The following is a 19,595-nucleotide window of genomic DNA, read 5'->3' on the forward strand; positions in this document are numbered from 1 at the left end:
TACATCCCAATCGGTACAGAGTAACCGAACGCATAACAAGTACACCTCGAACCGGAGATGTCCTCTTTTTTAACCGTTCTGGGGCCTCTCGAGTCACTAATGAGCGACGGTGTGAGCCACAGAAAAACGGGAGAAAAAAATAAACAGGATCAGTAATGCTCTGCCCTTCACAACAGCAAGTTTCATTGGGGGTTATGATAGAAAAAGAAAATGTTCCTGACCAGCCCAATTTCTATCTTACAAAGAACGCAAGAAATATGAAGGGGACACTGGGTCCTTTAACAGCAGATCAACTGGCTGCTCATGGCTTCCTGACACAAGGCCCCAACTGATTCTGGAGAGGACTGCTTTGATGCCCTCCAGATTCAACAGCCTTGTTCCTGGTGTCCACAACCCTTTGTATGAAGAACAGCCTCTGTCCTTGGTCATAATTATACTGTTCACCAGCATCCACTTGTGCCTTCCGACAGGGATAGCATCTGAGGGGAGATCTCCATTTGTCTTCTGCCAGAGATCCAGAACAGGCAGGAGGAGCTGCGGTCCTGGAGAACAACAGGGTTTCCCTTCCAAAGCTGATCCTAATTTTCCATCCATTTTCTAACTGCTGTATCCAGGAACAGGGTCATGGGGGAGCTGGAGTCTATCCCAACCAACAGGCAGAAGGCAGGGTACACCCGGGGCAGGACGCGCACACACACACACCAGGGCCAAATTTCCAAGAAGCCCATTAACCCACCAGTATGTCTCTGGACTGTGGGAGGAAAGCTGAGCAACTGGAGAAAAACCAGGGGAACACGGGGAGAACATGCAGACTCCACACAGACAGGACCCCAGGTGTGGGATTGAGCCCTGGGCCGCAGGTCTGAGAGCAGTGCTCACCACTGCTCACTTATGACACTCCACATCGGCAGATATTCTAACAGTCCTGCACTGCCAGAGTAGTTGCTAGGAAGGAAAAGTGTTTTCAAGGATATCTGTCATCAACAGGCTCCTGTTTCTGCTGGTCTGAATGACCGTCACAATTAAAAACTTGCAGATCTACATATACTGCAACTGGGGGCGGAGCAGTGGCTCTGTGGCTCAGGATCTGGACCTGTGGCTGGAAGGTTGCTGGTTCAAATCCCGCAGCCAGCAGAGGAATCCTACTCCATTGGGCCCCTGAGCAAGGCCCTTCACCCCAACTGCTCCAGGGGCACTGTATAAATGGCTGACCCTGCACTCTGACCCTCAGCTTCTCTCCCTGCCTGTGTGTCTCATGGAGAGCAAGCTGGGGTCTGCGAAAAGACAAATTCCTAATGCACGAAATTGTATAGGGCTAATAAAGTGATCTGATCTTATACTCTAAACGCCACAATTACATTTTTCCCAACATGTGACAGGCCATGAAAGCATCCAAAAACAATTTCTAGATGTTTTAAAACTGCATGTGAATCACATGTGGCGGATAACAGGCACTTAATAAAATTATAAGCTTCTGAAAGGGGCTTTTCAGCGAGATCCACAGCTCCTGCTTTCCTCAGTGCTCATATAAACACTGTGGAAGGAGTGGGAACTTCAAGTTCTTTCTTCTCCCTACCTCTGCAGCATTTCAACTGTGAAATTCCTTTTCAGGTACAGGTATGCAAAGTCCACTCAGCTCAAATCTGACACAGAAGTTTGTAGAAACAGTTTACAGTCCTTTTTGCAATTCCTTGTCCTGGAGATGTCACACACTATTTTCAAGTGGGTCACCTTCCTTGTACTACTGTAGCTCCACTAGATCAGAAAGACAGCTCACCAGAAGGCAGCTAATATTCACCAGTAGGAGTCACTGGATTGTTTCAGGGTGTTTGATAACCGCTGATATGAGTAAGGAATGTAATTAACTTTAAATACACTGGGGACACAGACCTCAGTGCCATGCTGTTTAGAGTTCTCGACGAATGAATTTCAGTGACACCATTTCCTTTAGCTTCATTTATAATATACATCATGTGAAAAATATATCAGTATAAAAATCAGTTACACCAACAACAATAAACTATTAATTCCACCAGCTATTCCCTGTTCTTTGGCTTGTGCAATCAGTGCATCACAGTCAATTTTAAACATGGAAATTATTATTTTAAAAAACATTATAACTGTTAAAATATGTCTCTTTTTGCTCAAAAAATAAAGTAACATACAGCAAACAGTTTTCAGTGTTGGTGATATGCATTACAAGTTAATTCCCTTTCAGTAATCAGATATATTGAAATCACATTATAATAGCGAAGTGCGTGCTTAAGAATGGACTAATCACACAATTACAAAGTGGAAGACCAAACTACCAACTGGTTTTTCTAATGACGATGTGGGCTTCCTCTTGAACTTTATAATCCCTGATACCTGCAATAAAAAGAAATGGTGATATTACAACACAGAACGCACTAACAGAGTTCCACAGTCATCAGCACCATGGGATAAAACCCAAATGACTTCCTTCTTTGAATTTGCAAAAACATTAACACTTCAAAAACTGAACACAAATGTTAATATGGGACTAGTGCTTCCAAACATTTCAAATACCTGAAACCAGCAGCCTGCTGCTGAAACATTTCACTATGAAGGATGTGCAAGACAGATACCTGATCGCACAGATCCTCTCTTTGCACGTTTCAGGTCGTTGTGTGCTTGAGTATGAGATGCACACAGTAAATGTTCAAATGCTCGAATCTCAAAAAGATTTTAGGGAGGGGGTGTGAAGCAGTGGGAGAAATGGCGTCTCCATGGTATTCGTACCTTCAACAAGAGGGGTGTCTGGAGACTTGAGTAGCTGCCAGTACTCCCTCTCTGCCTGGCTCGCCCTGTGCCCATTTATGACACTCAGGAAGGGGCCCCACAGGCTGGTCTCCGTCTTAAAGCTGCAGGTAGAGATCTCAGGTCAACACAGAGCCCAATGCACTTAACATCCAGGCCTACTGGCACAGTTAACGATTAGATGATTCATGACTACAGTGTCTCTGCTGTATTGTTATTATTAACTGGATGACCCCTGCTGGTCATACATGCACATGACAACCCTGTCTATTTTATCCTCTACTCAGCTGAACTGAAACAGCCCTGCAGATTCTCACAGCATTCAACAAGTCTTTGAAGTCTCTTTATGTATGTTTACTTGACTTATAATTATTCATAAAAGATTGCCATTCTGTATATAATGATACAGTATCATGGTTCTTAGTGGCTCATCTCCTCCTTGCATGCTGTGAATAAGGTTTTTAACAAATAAACTGCACAATTTTAGTGTCAGAATGGGACTTAGATCTGTGAAGGAAGGTACTTTAGACTAGTTTGAGCTTCCTAAAGGCTACTATAGCATTGAAAATTCAAGACCGGATTATTCCTACATTATTTGTACTGTTTAGAGACTATAGTTGAAGGTAACAATAAAAACAGAGATAGTATATATGAAGAAAAACTTAAGATAAACCCCATCTAAAAATATGGAAGACTAGTCTTTCTGAATATTGGATATCAAATGTAATCAGAGATATTTCAGGATTCATATAAAGATTAAATGCAGCCAGGGAAAATTAAACTACTAAGTGGCTTTTATATGTTTTTGTCTTCTAACAGTGATGCTTCATCTGTCCATAAATAGCAACAAACTAGTTGGTGCAGCCTGAGTAGTAAGTGGAACAACTCTACAGTGTTACAACTCTTACCTTACTGGAAGTCTCTGTTACAAGGATGACCAATGTAAAGGAAACCAATCTAAAAATATACTTGTATTTTTAAACCAAATGGTGTTTAACAGAGTTCAGGAGGAAGTCAAATTCTGATCTTGCTCATCTACACCCCTATGCATAAACACTGAATGCACATAGCTCTGCGCACTTCTTTTCTAGCTCCCCTCCCTCCACCCCAACTTCACCATTGCAGCTTCCTCCCCGGCTCATTCCTTGTAAGTGAGGGGGTTGTGACAGGACTGGCCCCGTCTGTCACTTCCTCAGCCAGGTAAGCTAACACTTGGCATCAAGCAGAATATTTTATATTAGAATATACTTCAACTTCATCAGCCCATTTCATTGTTATGCTTCACCTAACTACTGAATACTTGACTGAAAGAGGAAAGAAAACAGTTCAAGCATTAAAAGGTTAAGCCATTTTGTTGTCCTATCCGTCTCCCTGTCCTGGCTGTTGCGTTGTGTTGTGTTTTCACAGTGGGCAGAGATTCTTTCTTACGAGAATTCCTGGGGCTTCTCCTTGTAGAGTTTCTTCAGCGCGTAAAGCAGTGAGGAGCCCTTGGGCACGGTCATGCTGTAGACATTGGAATGGGCTCCGGGGATCTCCACTGTCAGCCACATCGGCACCATCTCCGGGCTCGGGTCTCCTTGGGGCGGCTTTGGATCCAGAACTAGGATGTCTGCTCAGCGAAACAAAAGAGAAAAAGATTATTCCTCTGGCTTGGAGAACGCAATACACATTTGCATTTGTAAACTGTTTTTGACCTTTTAACACACTGTCTCCTTTTGACACAAAAAGCCTCCCAGATGTCCTTTCCTACCAATCACACTTCACCATGTACTGGGCCACACACTCTTAAAATACACACTCTCTCACGTCAATCCCACACACAAGCCCATCGGAAACACTTTGGTGTTTGAGTAATTACGGTATTTGTATCCACTGAAACTATGCATCTATTTAAAAAAAATGCTTTGAGGTGCGTTATCAGTTAAAAGGAGACGTGATGCTTTTCTAAATGACATGATAAACTCACAAGTTGACCACTGAACCCAAGACATTGCTCCTTTAAGCACATCTTTCGGTTCAGTGGTGACATCTCTAAGGCCTTCACCACTTCTGCATTTCATCTTGGAGACTGTGAGCTTATTCAACAGCTGTGCAACCTTTCTCTCACATCATTATTTCGATTTTGCTTCAGTAACTAACATACTGGCGATCATTCAGTATTCTACTGTCCTTTTACTTTTTCCCTCATGAATATCTAAAGGAAAACACCACAGGGGCAGTTATTAAAAAAACCAAGAGGAAGGAAAATATTTCTACAGCCTGCTATGCGATTAAGATATTACAAAGACCACAATAATACACCATATAGAACGTTTCAGCAAGAACTAAAATTACTAATGGGAAAAAAATGCAGACATGCTGCAGGAAACTTGTGTATAACCACAACTAGAAGCAGGACGGTGGCATGCTGGTGCAGTGGTCAGCACTGCTGCCTTGCAGAGCTGGTGTCCTGTGCTCCATTCTGGACCGGGGGTGCTGTGTGTGCAGTTTGTACGTTCTCCCCATGTTTGTGTGGGTTTCCTCCCACAGTCCAAAGACATGCTGGTAGGTTCATTGGGTCCTAGAAAACTTGTGTGAGTGTAACAGACTGGCGTCCCACCCAGGGTGTGCACTGCCTTGTGCCCACTGCTTGCCAGGATAGCCCCCAGCTCCCTTGTGACCCCGAACTGGAAGAAGCAGTTCGAAAATGCATGGATGGAAGCAGGACTATTTCAGCATACAGTGTGTACAGAGATATTTAAAAGAGGATGTGAAAAATCCCCAAACGCATTATTTGATTTTAGCTGGGTGTAGAGTATCTCCAGTGCAAACCGGCATCCCATCTCTCACCGTCCTCTTCTTGGCACGCCATGCTCCTGACGTCCAGGTACGTTCTGTGGTGCAGCGCGGGCAGCAGCTGGGAAAGAGCCATGGGGTTGTGGAACGTTCCCCGGCCCATCTCCGTCACCAGGGCCGCCATCGCCGAGGAGCAGAGCGCCGGCCCCGCCCTCATCGCCCGCAGCGCCTGAAACACACGCCATCCCCGGCAGTCAACACTGAGCCGGCCCGGTCGCGCTCCAGGATTCCCGGCTGCCGGGAGAGCCGAAGATCCCCCGGATATACGGCACCACAGAATTTCTGTTCTGAAGGAAACGAGCCCACCAACAGTACATCCACCCGATTCTCCCTGGGGATCTCTTATTCATGTCCTGCTTCCCCAGATCGGAGATCTTACAATACTTCAAGACCGTAGAGGGGGACTGACACAGAAAGAATCTGTAGTTCTGACTGCAGCACCTCACTCACAATATTCCAACAGCGATAATCAAGCGTGCCTTTCCTGCCTACATCACGCACAAAAAAAACAGCCGGTTTACTGGTTTAACCCAGTGTCAGCAGGGCCAGAGCAAGCCCCTGGGGCCGGCCCCTCTGGCGCTGTCCAAGGGAAACAGGAACCCGCGCGCAGCGGACGTCTCTCCTCACCTGCAAAGCTAAAGGCGTGCTGAAGGCATTCCCCAGGAGCCCGTCCTCCGTGCTGGAGTTCAGGATCTGGTCCTTCGCTGCCAGGAGAGCCTGCTCAAGGCGACAGCTGCTGCAGGGCTTGGGGGAGCCCAGCAGGCACTGGAAGGCCAGCGCCGCCATGGACACCGTATCTGCGGGGAACAGCGGGAGGTTTAAAGCCACGACACAGTGAGAAGATAAGTAAAATCATCTGTCTGCATTACAATTCATATCAAGAGAGCTATGTTTTGATAGCCCACAAATTCCCAAGTATTTAATCCTGTATGTTTTAGGTTTATCCCTGCAATCCTCTTTTTCAGTCCCTGGGATGGTGTCTGATTTTATGGCACCCTGCAAGTCGCCTTATTCCACGTCCAAGAGAAAGGCTTCTGAAAGCTGGACTCCTTTTCTCACACTGAAGAGGCGGGTTTTGCTGTGACAGTTCATTAATGTATGAAGCACTGCGCGGATCTCACCAGAAAGGCAGTATCGAGGATCAGGCAGACGAGACACACTTTGAAATGCCATCGAGTTCCCCCTTTTTAAACACTGCATCCAAGACGCATTCAACATCTGTTTTGCTGCCATTATTTCGTTGGTTCATAATTTACGGTGTCCTTTCAGACCCAATCACACAGCTCTTCCTTCCCTTGATTTCCGTACGGCTCTCCCTAGTCCTTTACCGTCAGTGAGTAACGTGGCAAGCAGGAGGGGTAGAGCTCTATTCTGTCAACACACTCGACAGTGCAGGTGCTGTTTATGAACCCAGGGTTACTCATTATTTAACCTGCAGTCCACGGCAAGCGATTTTTATCCCTTGGTCAGATTCTTTACATTTAGAAACTGCAAGCAAATGTAATACTCCGTCTCTCTTAGACTGGCATGGCTTTTAATTACCGGGAAAGTAATGCTTAGTCCGGAGAGAGTGGACAGTGAAATTCTGCATGCAACTGAGGTCAGATTTGAAAAAAGTCTTAATCTGAATGTGGATTTGTGCAATACACAAGAGGTTCAGACGAGTTCCCGGTCTGAAACATCGATTTGCTTGATTTCTGAAGTGTGACATACTTGAACGAGTGGCATCACCATCACACTGAGACGCTTGATTGGCACACATTAGTTTTGGCAGATGCAGCGCAGGGGTGAGCACTGCTGCTTGGCTGTACTGGGGTCCTGGGTTCGATTCTGGACCTGGGGTGCTATCCATGTGGATAGTGTGGGTTTTTCGCCGGATGCTCCGTTGTGAGTATGTGTGTTCGGGTGTGTCTGCCCTGCGATGGACAAGTGTCCTGCCCAGGGTGTACCCTTCCTTGTGCCCGTTGCCTGCTGGGATAGGCTCCAGCGCCCCTTAACCTTGAACTGGATGAAGTGGTTAGAAAATGGATGGATGGTTCAGACAGCTAGGCATGCTTTCGATGAGGTAAACATTTCTAGCTCCCCTTCTCCTATACCGCAGAGCTTTTGGAGGGTGACATAGGCACCCCTTGTCCGTTTCGACTGAACACCCCAGCTCTCATCTCTCCCCACCCCTGCCCCAGAGGGCCCGGCGTTGCACTGACCGATGCTGACCGTGTCGCCGTGCAGGAAGCTCCCGTCGCTCTGGGCCTGGATGAGCTTGTTGATGACGTGGGGGTTGACCTGCACCCCATTCACGCACAGAGCCAGCACCCCCAGCCCGTACTGGTAGTAATTGGTCAAGGGCCTTCTGCTGTCTGAAAGACACACGGACAAGCCTTTCTTTAAAGAGAATGAACCAGTATGAAAACATGATACGATATGCGTTCTACGATGACTCACAAAGCCCTGACACAAAGACAATACAACTCTGACAAAACACTAAACAGAAAAAAGCACAAAGCACAAACACTTGTTTGGCAGCTTGGCATCACAAAATATGCAAGAGCAAAAGGCTGATACGCCAAGCCAGAGCTGCAGAATCACCGTCGATATGATAAAGTCAGACAGCAAAGTGAATTCACAAGAAAGCAGGACTGACTATGAATGTTTTCCTTCTCTCTGTGCAGCTGATGTCTGAGGTGTTCAAGGGTCGTGCTGAGGACAGAGGGACTCGTAGCGTCTTCACAGGAGGCCCGCAGAGCTAGTGCGTGCAAAGCCAGCAGACCAGTGCTGGGCACTGAGCTACAAAAGGGGGAAAAAAGCATAATCCAGCATCACAAAATGGAGAGCCCTGCCGCAGTACAGCGATCTGCTTTGACACAGACATAACAAAACACAGAGCATTAGAGAGAGGAGATACCAGCCTCACCTGGCAGCTTGACACTGCAAACTACACAAGGCCAGATACAGATACACTGCCTAACATACCTAACAGTGGATTACACTGCAGACTGCAGCCAGAGCAGCACTTTTGTACGCAATTTGCAGAGCATCATTATACCATAAATTAAGCTGATACTTTTATAGAACACGACTTAAAATTCTACTGTACTGAAGCAATCTGAGTGAAGTACCTTGCGTAAAGGGACAGCAGGGCCCCAGCTGGTGTATGGGCCAGGAGGGTTTTAAAGGGACTGTTGTACCTTTTGAAACTGGACTGCAGCTCCTTCTTCAGCTTGGCCAGGTAGTCCTTCTCAATGGCCAAGTTGTGCATCCGAGAAAGACGCAGGCCCAGATGCACGCTGGGATTGAGCTGCTGGGTTTCCTCCACTGCAGAGCGCAGCAGTTTCTTGTTCAAGGACAGGACCAATTCTTCATTTCCAGTGGGTACATCTGCACAAAGAAACGAGGCCTGAGGTTAACACGACATCACTTAAAATTCATCTGCTCCAGTTTCTTCCTTGTTTTAGGGCAAGGTATCAAAGTCTGTGACAGGAACTAGTGTTACTTGCCTCACTGAATTATTGTGATCTTTGTACTGACACTTTTACACAAAGGACCAGGTAAAGGTTTCAAAGTTGTGTCTGTTTTCTTTTCCTTTCAGCATGGAATAAACCTTTACCGGTTCCTTTGCAGCCTACACATGCTGACGCAGCTCCCTAATACACAAATATTGGAGGTCATCAGATGCCTACACAGGGCCAAAACACGGGAATGTCCTAAACCATTTCAAAAGCTGTAGGAACATCTAGCATTAATTCCAATAAAATCAGCTTCTTCCTTGGATCTGCAGTATTTGATAGTTTAGTGTGCCCTAGAGGTACTGCAGGACTCTATCCTTCAAGGAACACAATTTGATGGTGTCATGTTTCAGTCAGGAAAAATATTCACAGCACTGCCAGATCAGGGCAAAATTCCCACCCAAGAGAACAGAGCAGCTTTCAAATGAGATGTGACACCTTAGCCAAGGACGCCGTCACAGTTTTCGGAAAGCAGCAGGGACCTACTGTAAAACTCAATTCAGTGAAGCGAGGGCTCAGCAGGGGGTCACCTGGTCTGAGCGTCTTCCCTGATAAAAATGTACAAAGTGCAGTTGCACTGTCCTTGTGCTGTGTCACAGTGACCCAGGTAAGATTTAAAACAGCTTTATAGCCCTCAGACTGTCACTGATAAGAAAGAAGAAATGTGCACATCAGCGCTAGAGGAGAAGGGAAACGCGCTCCTTCGAGGACAGGTCTTTTAGGCACTATTTTGAAACACGAGAGAGGTCTCCAGCCTCAAACTTGCGCAATTGTTTTTCAGCACACAGAGAGCACACTGGTACAGAGTTGGAATACACGAAAACGTCACGGCTCTTCTCGGTTAGTTCCAGGTCACTTTTTTTTTTAAATGCTTCAAACGTTTAACATGATGCGTCAACAATTTAAATAACCAAGTGTTTTCACGATGACCTGTGCTGTGCTACAGCGTATCAGAAAATAGTCACGGAGTCTCACCACAGGGCTTGCCTCGGACGAAGGCGAATACGCCGAACACAATGAAGAACAAGAAATGCATTACTGCGAAAACCTGCAAAAGGAGAAAAATGCATCATTCGTATTGATATGTGACACAGTATACGATTTTATCGGTGTGGGGGAAGAGAAGCGTTACGAACAAAACACCCGCTCACGTTATCGACCCTACAAGTTTGCGACCCCGTCAATAAGACCAAAGCAGAAATCCGATCGATGATTACGACGCACGTAAAGCAAAAAACAAACCGTATTAAACCCAGTCACGATCGGAATATATTCTTGAGCAATAAAATAAAATAAAATTCAAACTTCAGATTCAAACCACTTGTCTACTTGACTTTCTGCTGACCAGGCAGATCCCGGACTTCTGTTTAAAAAGAAACACACGCAAGAATTTAGTATCCGGCGCGTCTTGGCACCGCTTCACCCTGATGAAGCAGAGTTTTCCCTGGCACTTACTTCCTATCGCTCCAGTGCTTCACCCCTGAGCTCGGTTTGCTCGGGAAAGGAAAGTGGGAATGGTGCAGCTCAGAACAGGACTCTCTGTCCCAGCTCTCGCCGGTCACATGATTGTTGCCTGACCAGCGGGTGAGCGAGGAGAATTGCAAAACCGGTGCGCCGCTCACAGCTGGATAAATCATCTACTCTACAGTATCTCCTCAAGGCGAGCGCTCCATGCTTTCGTAGCTGAAAGGGGACTCTGAAAGGAGAATTCCGTCTTCTTACTGTCATCCGAGCCCGTACATTAAAATCAGATTAAAAGTAAAATATTCAAAGCGGCGATTTGGTGATGATAGCGCACTTTAGGAGCTCAAGGTGAGCTGGTCAGCCCCGCTACCCTGTAGACTGTATCAGGCTTAGCTTGGGAACTTGGTAGTTCACCACAGCGGGATGGCTGAAGCCCACGAAGGTCAAGCGCCGGCGTTACATGCAGCGTGCTGTGCTGGTCTTGCGTGTTAAAACGTGACCACAGGCTCAATGGCAACGAATTGAAAGCAGCGTACCATGTTTGGGGATAAACCAGTAAAACAGGAACGGTGAATACCACTTGCAACAAATTGGGCTGGTGAAATTCTCGGGTCCGTACTAAATTCACAAGCTCGCTGCAATCGACCCGTAGAGTTGAAGAAGGTACTTCAGGAGATTCTTTGGCGTCAGGAGAAATATACCATGGTTAGGATCCATTATCAAGTGCAGACAACTCTACAGTTCTACAGTCAGCGGCCTTGTGCTGGTCTGGGGGTGCGCTGGTGTCTCTGGGTGACACGCTGGACCTGTTGCGGGGAGAAGAGCCCAGGCACCCTTAAAATAGCTAGGTTCCAAAGTGGGGTACAGTCTCCACATGTGGTGGTCACTATTTACCAGGCGACCACCTGTAGTGTGTCAAAGAAGTTTGACTTTAGGTTAACACAACTTGTTACATCATTTAAAAACCCATATCTGATTTTGTGTAACTGTTTCAAACAGTCTAAAGCAAAATAGCTTTTTTTAAAAAATAGGGAGTATATATATTGTAACGCTCCACCAATGAATATATATGACCAATGACCTGTAGGTTATAGGTCAGCCAGTCAGCCATCTCTTTGACGAGTGGAAGCAGAAGGGTCATCTTCTCTTCTCTCATCTTAAAATGAGCCACAAGGTGAAAACAAAAAGGTTGTCAAAAAAGACATAACTGGGAAAACGGGCAAACGGTGCAGTCGAGGACAGTCATCGCAGATCGAGCGCCACACTGTTCGCCCAGACACACGTCAGCTACCACACGGTCAGAGGACACACCTCACAAGCCAGGCTGTGGCCCCACCTGGGACAGGGGCGCAGAGAGGAAAGACAAAGCAGGGACTTCGCACTGTGGCACCTGACAACCTCCACTGCCAGTTCCCCCAAGAAGCCCCACACAGACACTCTGTTTCATTCTTTCACTCTGCCCACCCCATCTCTTTCTCTCAAATCTTTGCTCTCTCTCTTCCTCTTACATACACATGAAGACAGAAACACAGCTGCACAATTGCTTTTTGCTTCTTATTTCTTCCTTTCAGCGTGGAATTAATCTATATTTGTTCCAGTACTGTAAATAAAGTTGCTGTTAATTACAACATTAAAAAAACAATCTGAGGGTCAACAGATTGGGCGTAAGTGCAGCCTAAGCTTATTAAATGAAACATGAAATCTTATTTTATACCACAACATTAATCTCTCTCCTGCAGCTGCAGGGTATCTCAAACCTCTGCTCTCCTGACGTCGCGCTAGTTTGTATGCATGAAATGAAACTTCATAATCTGGAACAAATGTGTTTAAATTAAGAGTTTATAACTTAACTCATTATTTAGTATGTAATCCCTGCAACAGAGAAAAAAAAGTTAATATCATTATTTTATTTCGGAAGATTAAAGGCTTAAAATAAATTAGTTCAGGTGGGTAGCTGCGTCAGCATGCATAGGCTGCAAAGGAACGATAGGTTTATTCCGTACTGAAAAGAGAAGAAAGAAAACAACGTTTCAGCTGTGGAGCCTTCTTCTGCTATTACAATTATTTTTTAGTATTGAAAATACGGTACTATGATGGCAACTAAATTAAAAAAATATTTTATTATGGATGTTTATAGCGAGAATAGTTCATTTTAATTACATTTAAATTACAAACCGTTATGTTTGATCTTGTGTGCAATGAAACCGGTTTTGCGCTTGCAGGAAATCTGGGGGGGCGAAATGACTACAAATCCCAGCATCCAACCGCGGCGGACTGTTCGAGAAAGGCGTGACGTCACGGGGCCCGTAAGCGGTGTCTTCCAGAATTTACCACAACAAGCGGCGCGTTGGTGTCTTAGGGAGAAACTGCGGTAGAGTACAACACAACACAGTACAGTGCACTACACTACAGGACCACAACCGGCTGTGTTCAGCTGGACAAAGCCAAATAACTGAGGTAAGACGATTACATTGAGAAACAAGGACCAAAACAATGTGCGTGGCTCGCAGTGTGCAGTCTGCACGACAACCAGGCTTTCTGCAAAAGCACAGTCCCGGCTGATCGCTCAGGTGGGGAAGAAAGTCACGACTACACGGCAGCCTCCCTCTTTCCTCTGAGAAGAAAGAAAACGTGGAAAGTGCAGATGCGTGTGTTGGGCATCTGAGTGCACTCTGCTCATTTGAAACGCGGGTGCGCTGTGTGCCTGTTGAACCCCTGCTTGCAGAAATACCGTCGCGGATATTTCAGTGCTCAGCAGTGTGGGCACATGTGTCACGTCCAACTTTATACATCAGATTGTTTTGGAGAGCATAAGAAGGGAATTGCATCCATTAAGAGAAAGTATTTGCTGTTAAATGAGGGGTCTGGTAAGCTTATTCAATAATAGTGCAAAGAAAGTTCACTTTGTCATGTTGAGGGATAAGGATTTAGCTTCTGCAAGACACAACAGTGCTTGAACCAAGTAATACCGAGTGTTTAGTAGTATAACACTTAACTGTTTCGGGGATAATGAGAACTTTGCCGAAGAAGAAATACAGTTATAAGTGTTGGAGCTATAAAATGGCCGAGATGCACAGACCTTGTGTCGTGTGTAAGCACGATTTCTCTGCGGGCGGTGTTTTAAATAACAGGAGGCAGTGGAGGTGGTTGTTTTTACCGTGCCGTGCTCTGTAGGTTTCTTGAACCCATTGTACTTTAAACGTAGTGTTTCTGGCCAGATACAGAACTTGATGCATCTACTTGCTTCCATCGAGATCCGTAATCGGGTCGGGCCTATCCTATTGTTCCCTTTCCGTGTTTGCTAACCATGATCTTTCCGTGTACAGGTTGCTGTCGGAACACCTCTGCAGCGTGATTAAAGAGACACCGCAGTGAAATCGTGCAGATCTCACACCCCCCCCAGCTGCTGGCGAGACAGACGCCTACTGTACCTGCACGGCCAAGTGGGTCGGCTATGATGGACAGCACCGGGGCTGTGGGCAGCGAGCTGGGCTTCCGGCTGACCCGGTACTGCATCCCCAGCTTCCACTGCTGTGACGTGGGAGCGGCCCGGAGGACCTCCGAGGTGGCGAACCGTGCAGAACCGGGCCCTGTGTAAGTCCTGCTGCTGCCAGCGGGTCAGCTGTCTCCATGCTTACCTTGTCGGATACTAATTTATTATTCCACGGTTTTAGTAGAAACCCTTCAGATCCAAAAGGGCAGCTTTATTGTCTTTTATATACCGTATATCTAAAATATAAATGACGGAAAGGGACAAGCTTAACTGTGATTTCATCTAGTAATGAATAATGTTAAGATTCAGATGAATCACTTTAAATAGCTGCTGATCCAATTTAGGATATTACAGAGGTTACAGGGGCACAAGCAGGGTACAGCCCAGACGGGAGGCCAGGCCATCACAGGCTCAGACAGGCACGCATTCACACCAGGGCCAGTTTTCCCAAACGCCAGTTAACCTGCCAGTATGCTTGTGGAATGAGGGAGGAAAACCATGTGGACCCAAGGAGAACATGGAGACTCCACACAGAGAGCACCCCAGGCCAGGCCTCGAACCCAGGACCCCTGGTGCTGCGAGGCAGCAGTGCTGACCACTGTGCTGCCCCTGCCCTAGAGCACCACCTGGACGTTTCCAGTGCCTTTCCAAAAGCTAATGTATTGTGTGTTCTGTAAACTCTACTCTGAAAGTGTACCAACAGCATGTTGTAGAAGGTGAATCTTTGACATTCGTTCTAAGTTGACCTTACTGACATATTCAAGGAGCTGCATTTGTTTTTCTTTGTAACTTAATTAAGAGTAGCAACTTGGTGTCCAAAACCTGCTAACTTTCTCTTTATAGGATCCACTTTTCAAGTTAAGTCAGGCTTATTCAATTGCAATAGCTGGAAATGCCCGCAGAATCATGATTACAGTAGTTTACACCAAAACATTATAGAGGGGAAGAGGTACAGTAGAATGACTGTGTGCTACAGACCCAATAGCATTGTTAGAGGGAAAAGAGCACTGCAGGTGCACAATGCTAAATACAAACCCCTTCTCTGTGAAGCTAGACTTTACATTTATATCCTGTTGTCTACCTTCTTATGTCAGTGTCTTGTAAATGCACTGAACACTTTGTCATTTGAACTTTTAGAGTGTCGCTAGTGCTTGCCAAAATGCTGTTTATTTTCCAGAAAGTTAACTAAAAGGATTTCTGTAGTATAATTTATTAGAATATAATGTTGCTTCAGGAAAACATTTGGTTTTACCGAATAAATAAAACTTGAACTTGTACGACTTCACAACCTAGATAAATCTGTCCTAGTTTGGATGATGCAAAAAACCCAGAGACTCTGCACTTCTGGTTCTGAAAGTGGAAACTGGTTATATTGGGGCCATATGCTTTCTGTTAGTGACTTTCTTTAATGAGAAACTCCATTATATGCATTTTATAGTTCTGTAATTATTATAATCTATTTATTTTTGAAGGCTTCTAATTAAAAATGAATATAATTTGTAATCAGCAATGTACACTTAGTCACCTTCCAATAAATTCCAACTTCATCCTGTTTAATGATAGTGAAGAATTTGCACAGGTTTTTTTCAGAAAGTTTTCCATAAATCAACGAATTATTAATTTTCCTGCCTTCCCCTTTTCTTAAACGTCTTAAACTGTTTGAAACTCATGATGACTGAGAATAATATGACAACTCATGTTTTTCATTTATATTTAGTTGCTGGGAAAGACGATTCAAAAGAAAGCACAGGAGAAGGAGTGATGATGGGTAAGTATCTAAATGAAGTGAATTACTCCTAAATGGTGGTTCTGGCCTTAATCACAGCAACCTCTAGCTTTTATGTCACCACTTAAGATTAAAAGGACAGCATCATTTTTAAAATAATTGCAGTTGACATCAGAGTGGAAACGGATCGTGCACTGGGCAAGTTTCAACAACATGACCGGTAGTCCAATATACTGTGTTTCTGAGCAGTTGTGAGTATGAGTATTTGCATACTTCAGTAATGTGGTATGATGGGTTCAGTTATTTCTTTGTGATCCGTCCACCCACATTCAGAAAGCTGTCTATTCCAGGTAAGGGTCTTACAGTGTGCTGGAGCATAACCCGGCAGGCAGGAGGTGGAATTTCGCCCTGGGCAGGACAGCAGTCCTTTGCGGGGCACATACACAAGTACCTTTGGTCATTTGGAGACAGCAGTTAACCCAGCCAGCATGTCTTTGGAAAGTAGGAAGAAGCCCACCAATCTGGAGAAAACGTATGTAGGCATAGAGAACATGCAGACTCCCCCTAGAGAGCACTCTGGACGGAAACGGAGCCCAGTACGCACGAGGTGGGAGAAAGCAGCACTGGATGCAGAAATGCAAGTCATAGCAGTTTGAATTCTGTGCTTACAGAGCCAGCAGCCCCAAGAGGCGAAGACTGGCGGAAGAAGCTGTTCGTCTCTTCTACCAGGCTCCTTGGCAGCAGGGGGGGGGCGCTTGGGCCCCCCAGCTCGCAGCTCCTCCGCTGCAGACCGCCCAGCAAGCCGCCGCTCCGGGACAGGGCGTGAGCTCCCCCCTGCGTGCCGCGCCGGAGCCAGAGGCCTTCTCCATGGAGGTGGAGGCCCGGGTCGCCGCTGTGCAGAGGCTGCGGGAGATTGAGGACAGGTGTGGGGCTTCACCGCCGGGGCAGGCGTCTGTGGCGGCAGTGAGCTGTGGGGCGAACGCGGTGGATCGATGGCAGCGTGATTACAGCGCTGAGTGAGATGTAGGACACAGGGTCAGTGTGTTGCTGGATGACTAAGATTGTCAGAGCCGCTGGCTGGGCTATTGAGGAGCGTCACACTAATCGGAAGAAGGGCGACTGCTACAGGGGGTATGGGCTAGAACCCAGAGCAAAATGTGCTCTAGCCTGCCCTCACTGGCTCACACTCTTTATAAGACTATGGTAAGGCAATGCATGGTGTACAGTATTGCCTGTTGCTTTTGAACGATCACAAGGCTTTGCTCTCCGGGGGTTGTAAACACACGATTGTGTGTTTCATGTCGCCGACATCGGTGCCTGTGCTGCGGCGGCATTTAATAATAATAATAATTGCTTACACTTATATAGCGCTTTTCTGGACACTCCACTCAAAGCGCTTTACAGGTAATGGGGACTCCCCTCTACCACCACCAATGTGCAGCATCCACCTGGATGATGCGACGGCAGCCATAGTGCGCCAGAACGCTCACCACACATCAGCTATCAGTGGGGAGGAGAGCAGAGTAATGTAGCCAATTCATAGAGGTTTACAGTGTGTTTCCTGGTGTTTTCCTTCTTTCAGGATCACGCTCGAGGACGACGACGAGGATGACTTGGAAACGGAGTCCGCGGACAGGAAGCCGGTGCTTGTGATATCGGACAGCCTGCGAGAAGGCCTGCAGCGCGGCATCGCGGACATCATCCCAAAGAAAGTGGTGGAGTCCATGTGAGTCGAGCCTGTCTGCTCCTGTGGGTTATTCCGTCCTGCTCTGTGCCACTTGCAGTGTGACCACTGTCTGAGCGGACCTTTCTTTCAAGATAGAACTCGTCTGAAGGCTAAGTATCTTACTAATAGGAGTGAACAACACATATGACAGAATATTTAGTTTTCGACAATACCATATATACAGTAGTCCATAGAAAAGCATGTCACACTAAATCGTGCTTGTCTAAAGTCTGTTTCTTGGAGGGTCTCACGGCACTAAGGCTGCTGCTCAAGATGTAGACGTGTTTTTGTGTTAAAAGGTAGTATTTTCTAGAGACAAACTTAATTGAACCTCATCTGAAACTGGACTCTTGCGTGGTCAAAGCTTTGCTTCTTGAATCAGTTAAGTACTGTAGGTTTTCATCAATACCAGTTTTTCACCGCTGCTGGTCATTGATATTGGTGACATCTTGAAGTCTGCTTAGTTTAATGTTCAGTTGTTTAAAATCTTCGTTGTTCCGTCCCGGTAGGAATCACTTGTGCATGGAGCTGGTGCTGTGGAGACCCCCCCCGGAGGTGCTGCCTAGGAGACTGAAAGACTCAATGCAGAGAGTCCAGCAGCTGGCGGCCAGCAGCTCGAAAGAGCCTCTGCTGGTGAAGAATACAGACACAGAGGCCCAGCAGCACCCCAGCTGCTCCATGCTGTACACCAGCCCAGGCTCACAGGCCGGTATGGAGGAGGATGTGGAGATGGAGTTGTAGACTGTAGGGGCTCGGACTGTTGTTTCTACGCCTTGTCAGAATGCCTTTTAGTTGGAATCCATTACCTTCAGTGAACAAAAGGTGGGTGATTCTTGAAGGGCAAGAGATATAAAGTGGTACCTTGCTGGCCTGAATTCAGTTCCACACTCTCCAAGGGCTGGTATCCTCTGTGGGGCCAAAATGACTCAACCTTTGCCATCTTTATATACATCTGAGTTGCATGCATTGCGTTTCGACAGTTTTATTAATGAATGCTTTCTATGGATCACAAAGCACTGCCCCTTGTTTGTGACTGCATCAGAACGTTTTGTGAGCAGCTATTTTCTGGAGTAAGAGGATAGTAAAAGGAATTTCATGTGCATCAGTAATGTGTTTCTGAAAGGTGTCATTACTCCCCATGTCTGTTCAATAATCCAGTATTTATAGTCATCAGTAGTGGAGAAATGTGCAATCATTTGATGGAATTTTAATACAGTTTTACTGTTTTATCCTGAGGCTGACTGAAGCACCAGAATGATAATCTCAGTCTGTTTGGTTTTTGGGTTGGTTATACATATAAAGGTATAGCCTTTCCCTGTCTGTATCTACAGTGAAGAAATGCTTTAAGCAGTATTAAGACACAAGAACATCTTTGATTTTAAGGTGGAAATTTAGATTTTTTCATGTCAGTAATGCTGCCAACAGTATCCAGCAAGAGCATTTACAAACAAGTATTGGAACCCATAGACTTTGTTCCATTTGTACACATTATTTTATATCTGTTCCTTAAAGAAATCAACTTTAAAAATGTTGACAATGTTCCAAGCTTACTGTCATTTCATTTGTGGACAAAACAAAAAATACCTGCTTTTGCCGAATATAGAAGCTAAATGGAAAACTAAATACTCTACAAAACAAAAACGCCTTACATCAAAGTTATGAATTAAGTTTTTGTGTAAGCCAGAATTATGGTTATTATTATGGTGTATTATTAGTAGGGACAGCTCTCAGGTTGATTTTCCTGAGTTTAAAGTTGTTCTGCAGAAGCTCACCAGCAAATTTTCTGGAAAATCCTACCCTCAGTGTTCCGTCTAACCTGTATGGTCCTGACTGGAATTGGAAGAGGGGATGGTGATGGTTAGTTACCATGAAGGTGTAATTTCTGCTGTGAAGAAGCACAAATCCCTTGCATGAAGCTTGGAAAATTGATTTTTTTTCAGTAATATGGTTCTACTTTTGAATGCCAGTGTTTTTAAAATAAAGCTGTCTGTATGCTGGCCTTTAAACCACTGTTCTGCATGTTCAGTTTGCCTCTGAGGAGGTGTTTTTAAATAAAGTCAGTGCCAGGAA

The 19,595-nt window shown here is 45.6% G+C and overlaps 2 protein-coding genes across 5 annotated transcripts; one reads left to right on the top strand and one right to left on the bottom strand.

Moving 5' to 3' along the window:
- Positions 1-1,941: 1,941 nt before the first annotated feature.
- On the bottom strand, positions 1,942-14,030 carry tcn2 (transcobalamin II). 4 transcript variants are annotated; one of them, XM_088618573.1, is made up of 10 exons: positions 14,012-14,030; positions 10,092-10,164; positions 8,799-8,988; positions 8,255-8,397; positions 7,818-7,970; positions 6,241-6,410; positions 5,608-5,782; positions 4,207-4,387; positions 2,761-2,882; positions 1,942-2,367 (listed from the first exon to the last, which is right to left on the bottom strand). In XM_088618573.1, the coding sequence occupies exons 2-10, from the start codon at positions 10,150-10,152 to the stop codon at positions 2,306-2,308; spliced, it is 1,257 nt and encodes a 418-aa protein (XP_088474699.1). In that variant the 5' UTR covers positions 10,153-10,164; positions 14,012-14,030; the 3' UTR covers positions 1,942-2,305. The 4 variants fall into 4 exon arrangements, with proteins under 4 accessions (XP_088474699.1, XP_088474698.1, XP_088474701.1 ...); XM_088618572.1 differs by lacking the exon at positions 14,012-14,030 and adding an exon at positions 10,572-10,728; XM_088618575.1 differs by lacking the exon at positions 14,012-14,030 and adding an exon at positions 10,359-10,377.
- ccdc117 (coiled-coil domain containing 117) lies at positions 12,850-19,595 on the top strand. The gene is made up of 6 exons (XM_088618582.1): positions 12,850-13,037; positions 13,907-14,174; positions 15,791-15,841; positions 16,471-16,722; positions 17,382-17,525; positions 18,035-19,595. The coding sequence occupies exons 2-6, from the start codon at positions 14,035-14,037 to the stop codon at positions 18,264-18,266; spliced, it is 819 nt and encodes a 272-aa protein (XP_088474708.1). The 5' UTR covers positions 12,850-13,037; positions 13,907-14,034; the 3' UTR covers positions 18,267-19,595.

The sequence above is a fragment of the Lepisosteus platostomus genome, chromosome 24 (assembly GCF_059453375.1).
Source record: "Lepisosteus platostomus isolate fLepPlt1 chromosome 24, fLepPlt1.hap1, whole genome shotgun sequence".
In the NCBI taxonomy this organism is placed as follows: domain Eukaryota; kingdom Metazoa; phylum Chordata; class Actinopteri; order Semionotiformes; family Lepisosteidae; genus Lepisosteus; species Lepisosteus platostomus.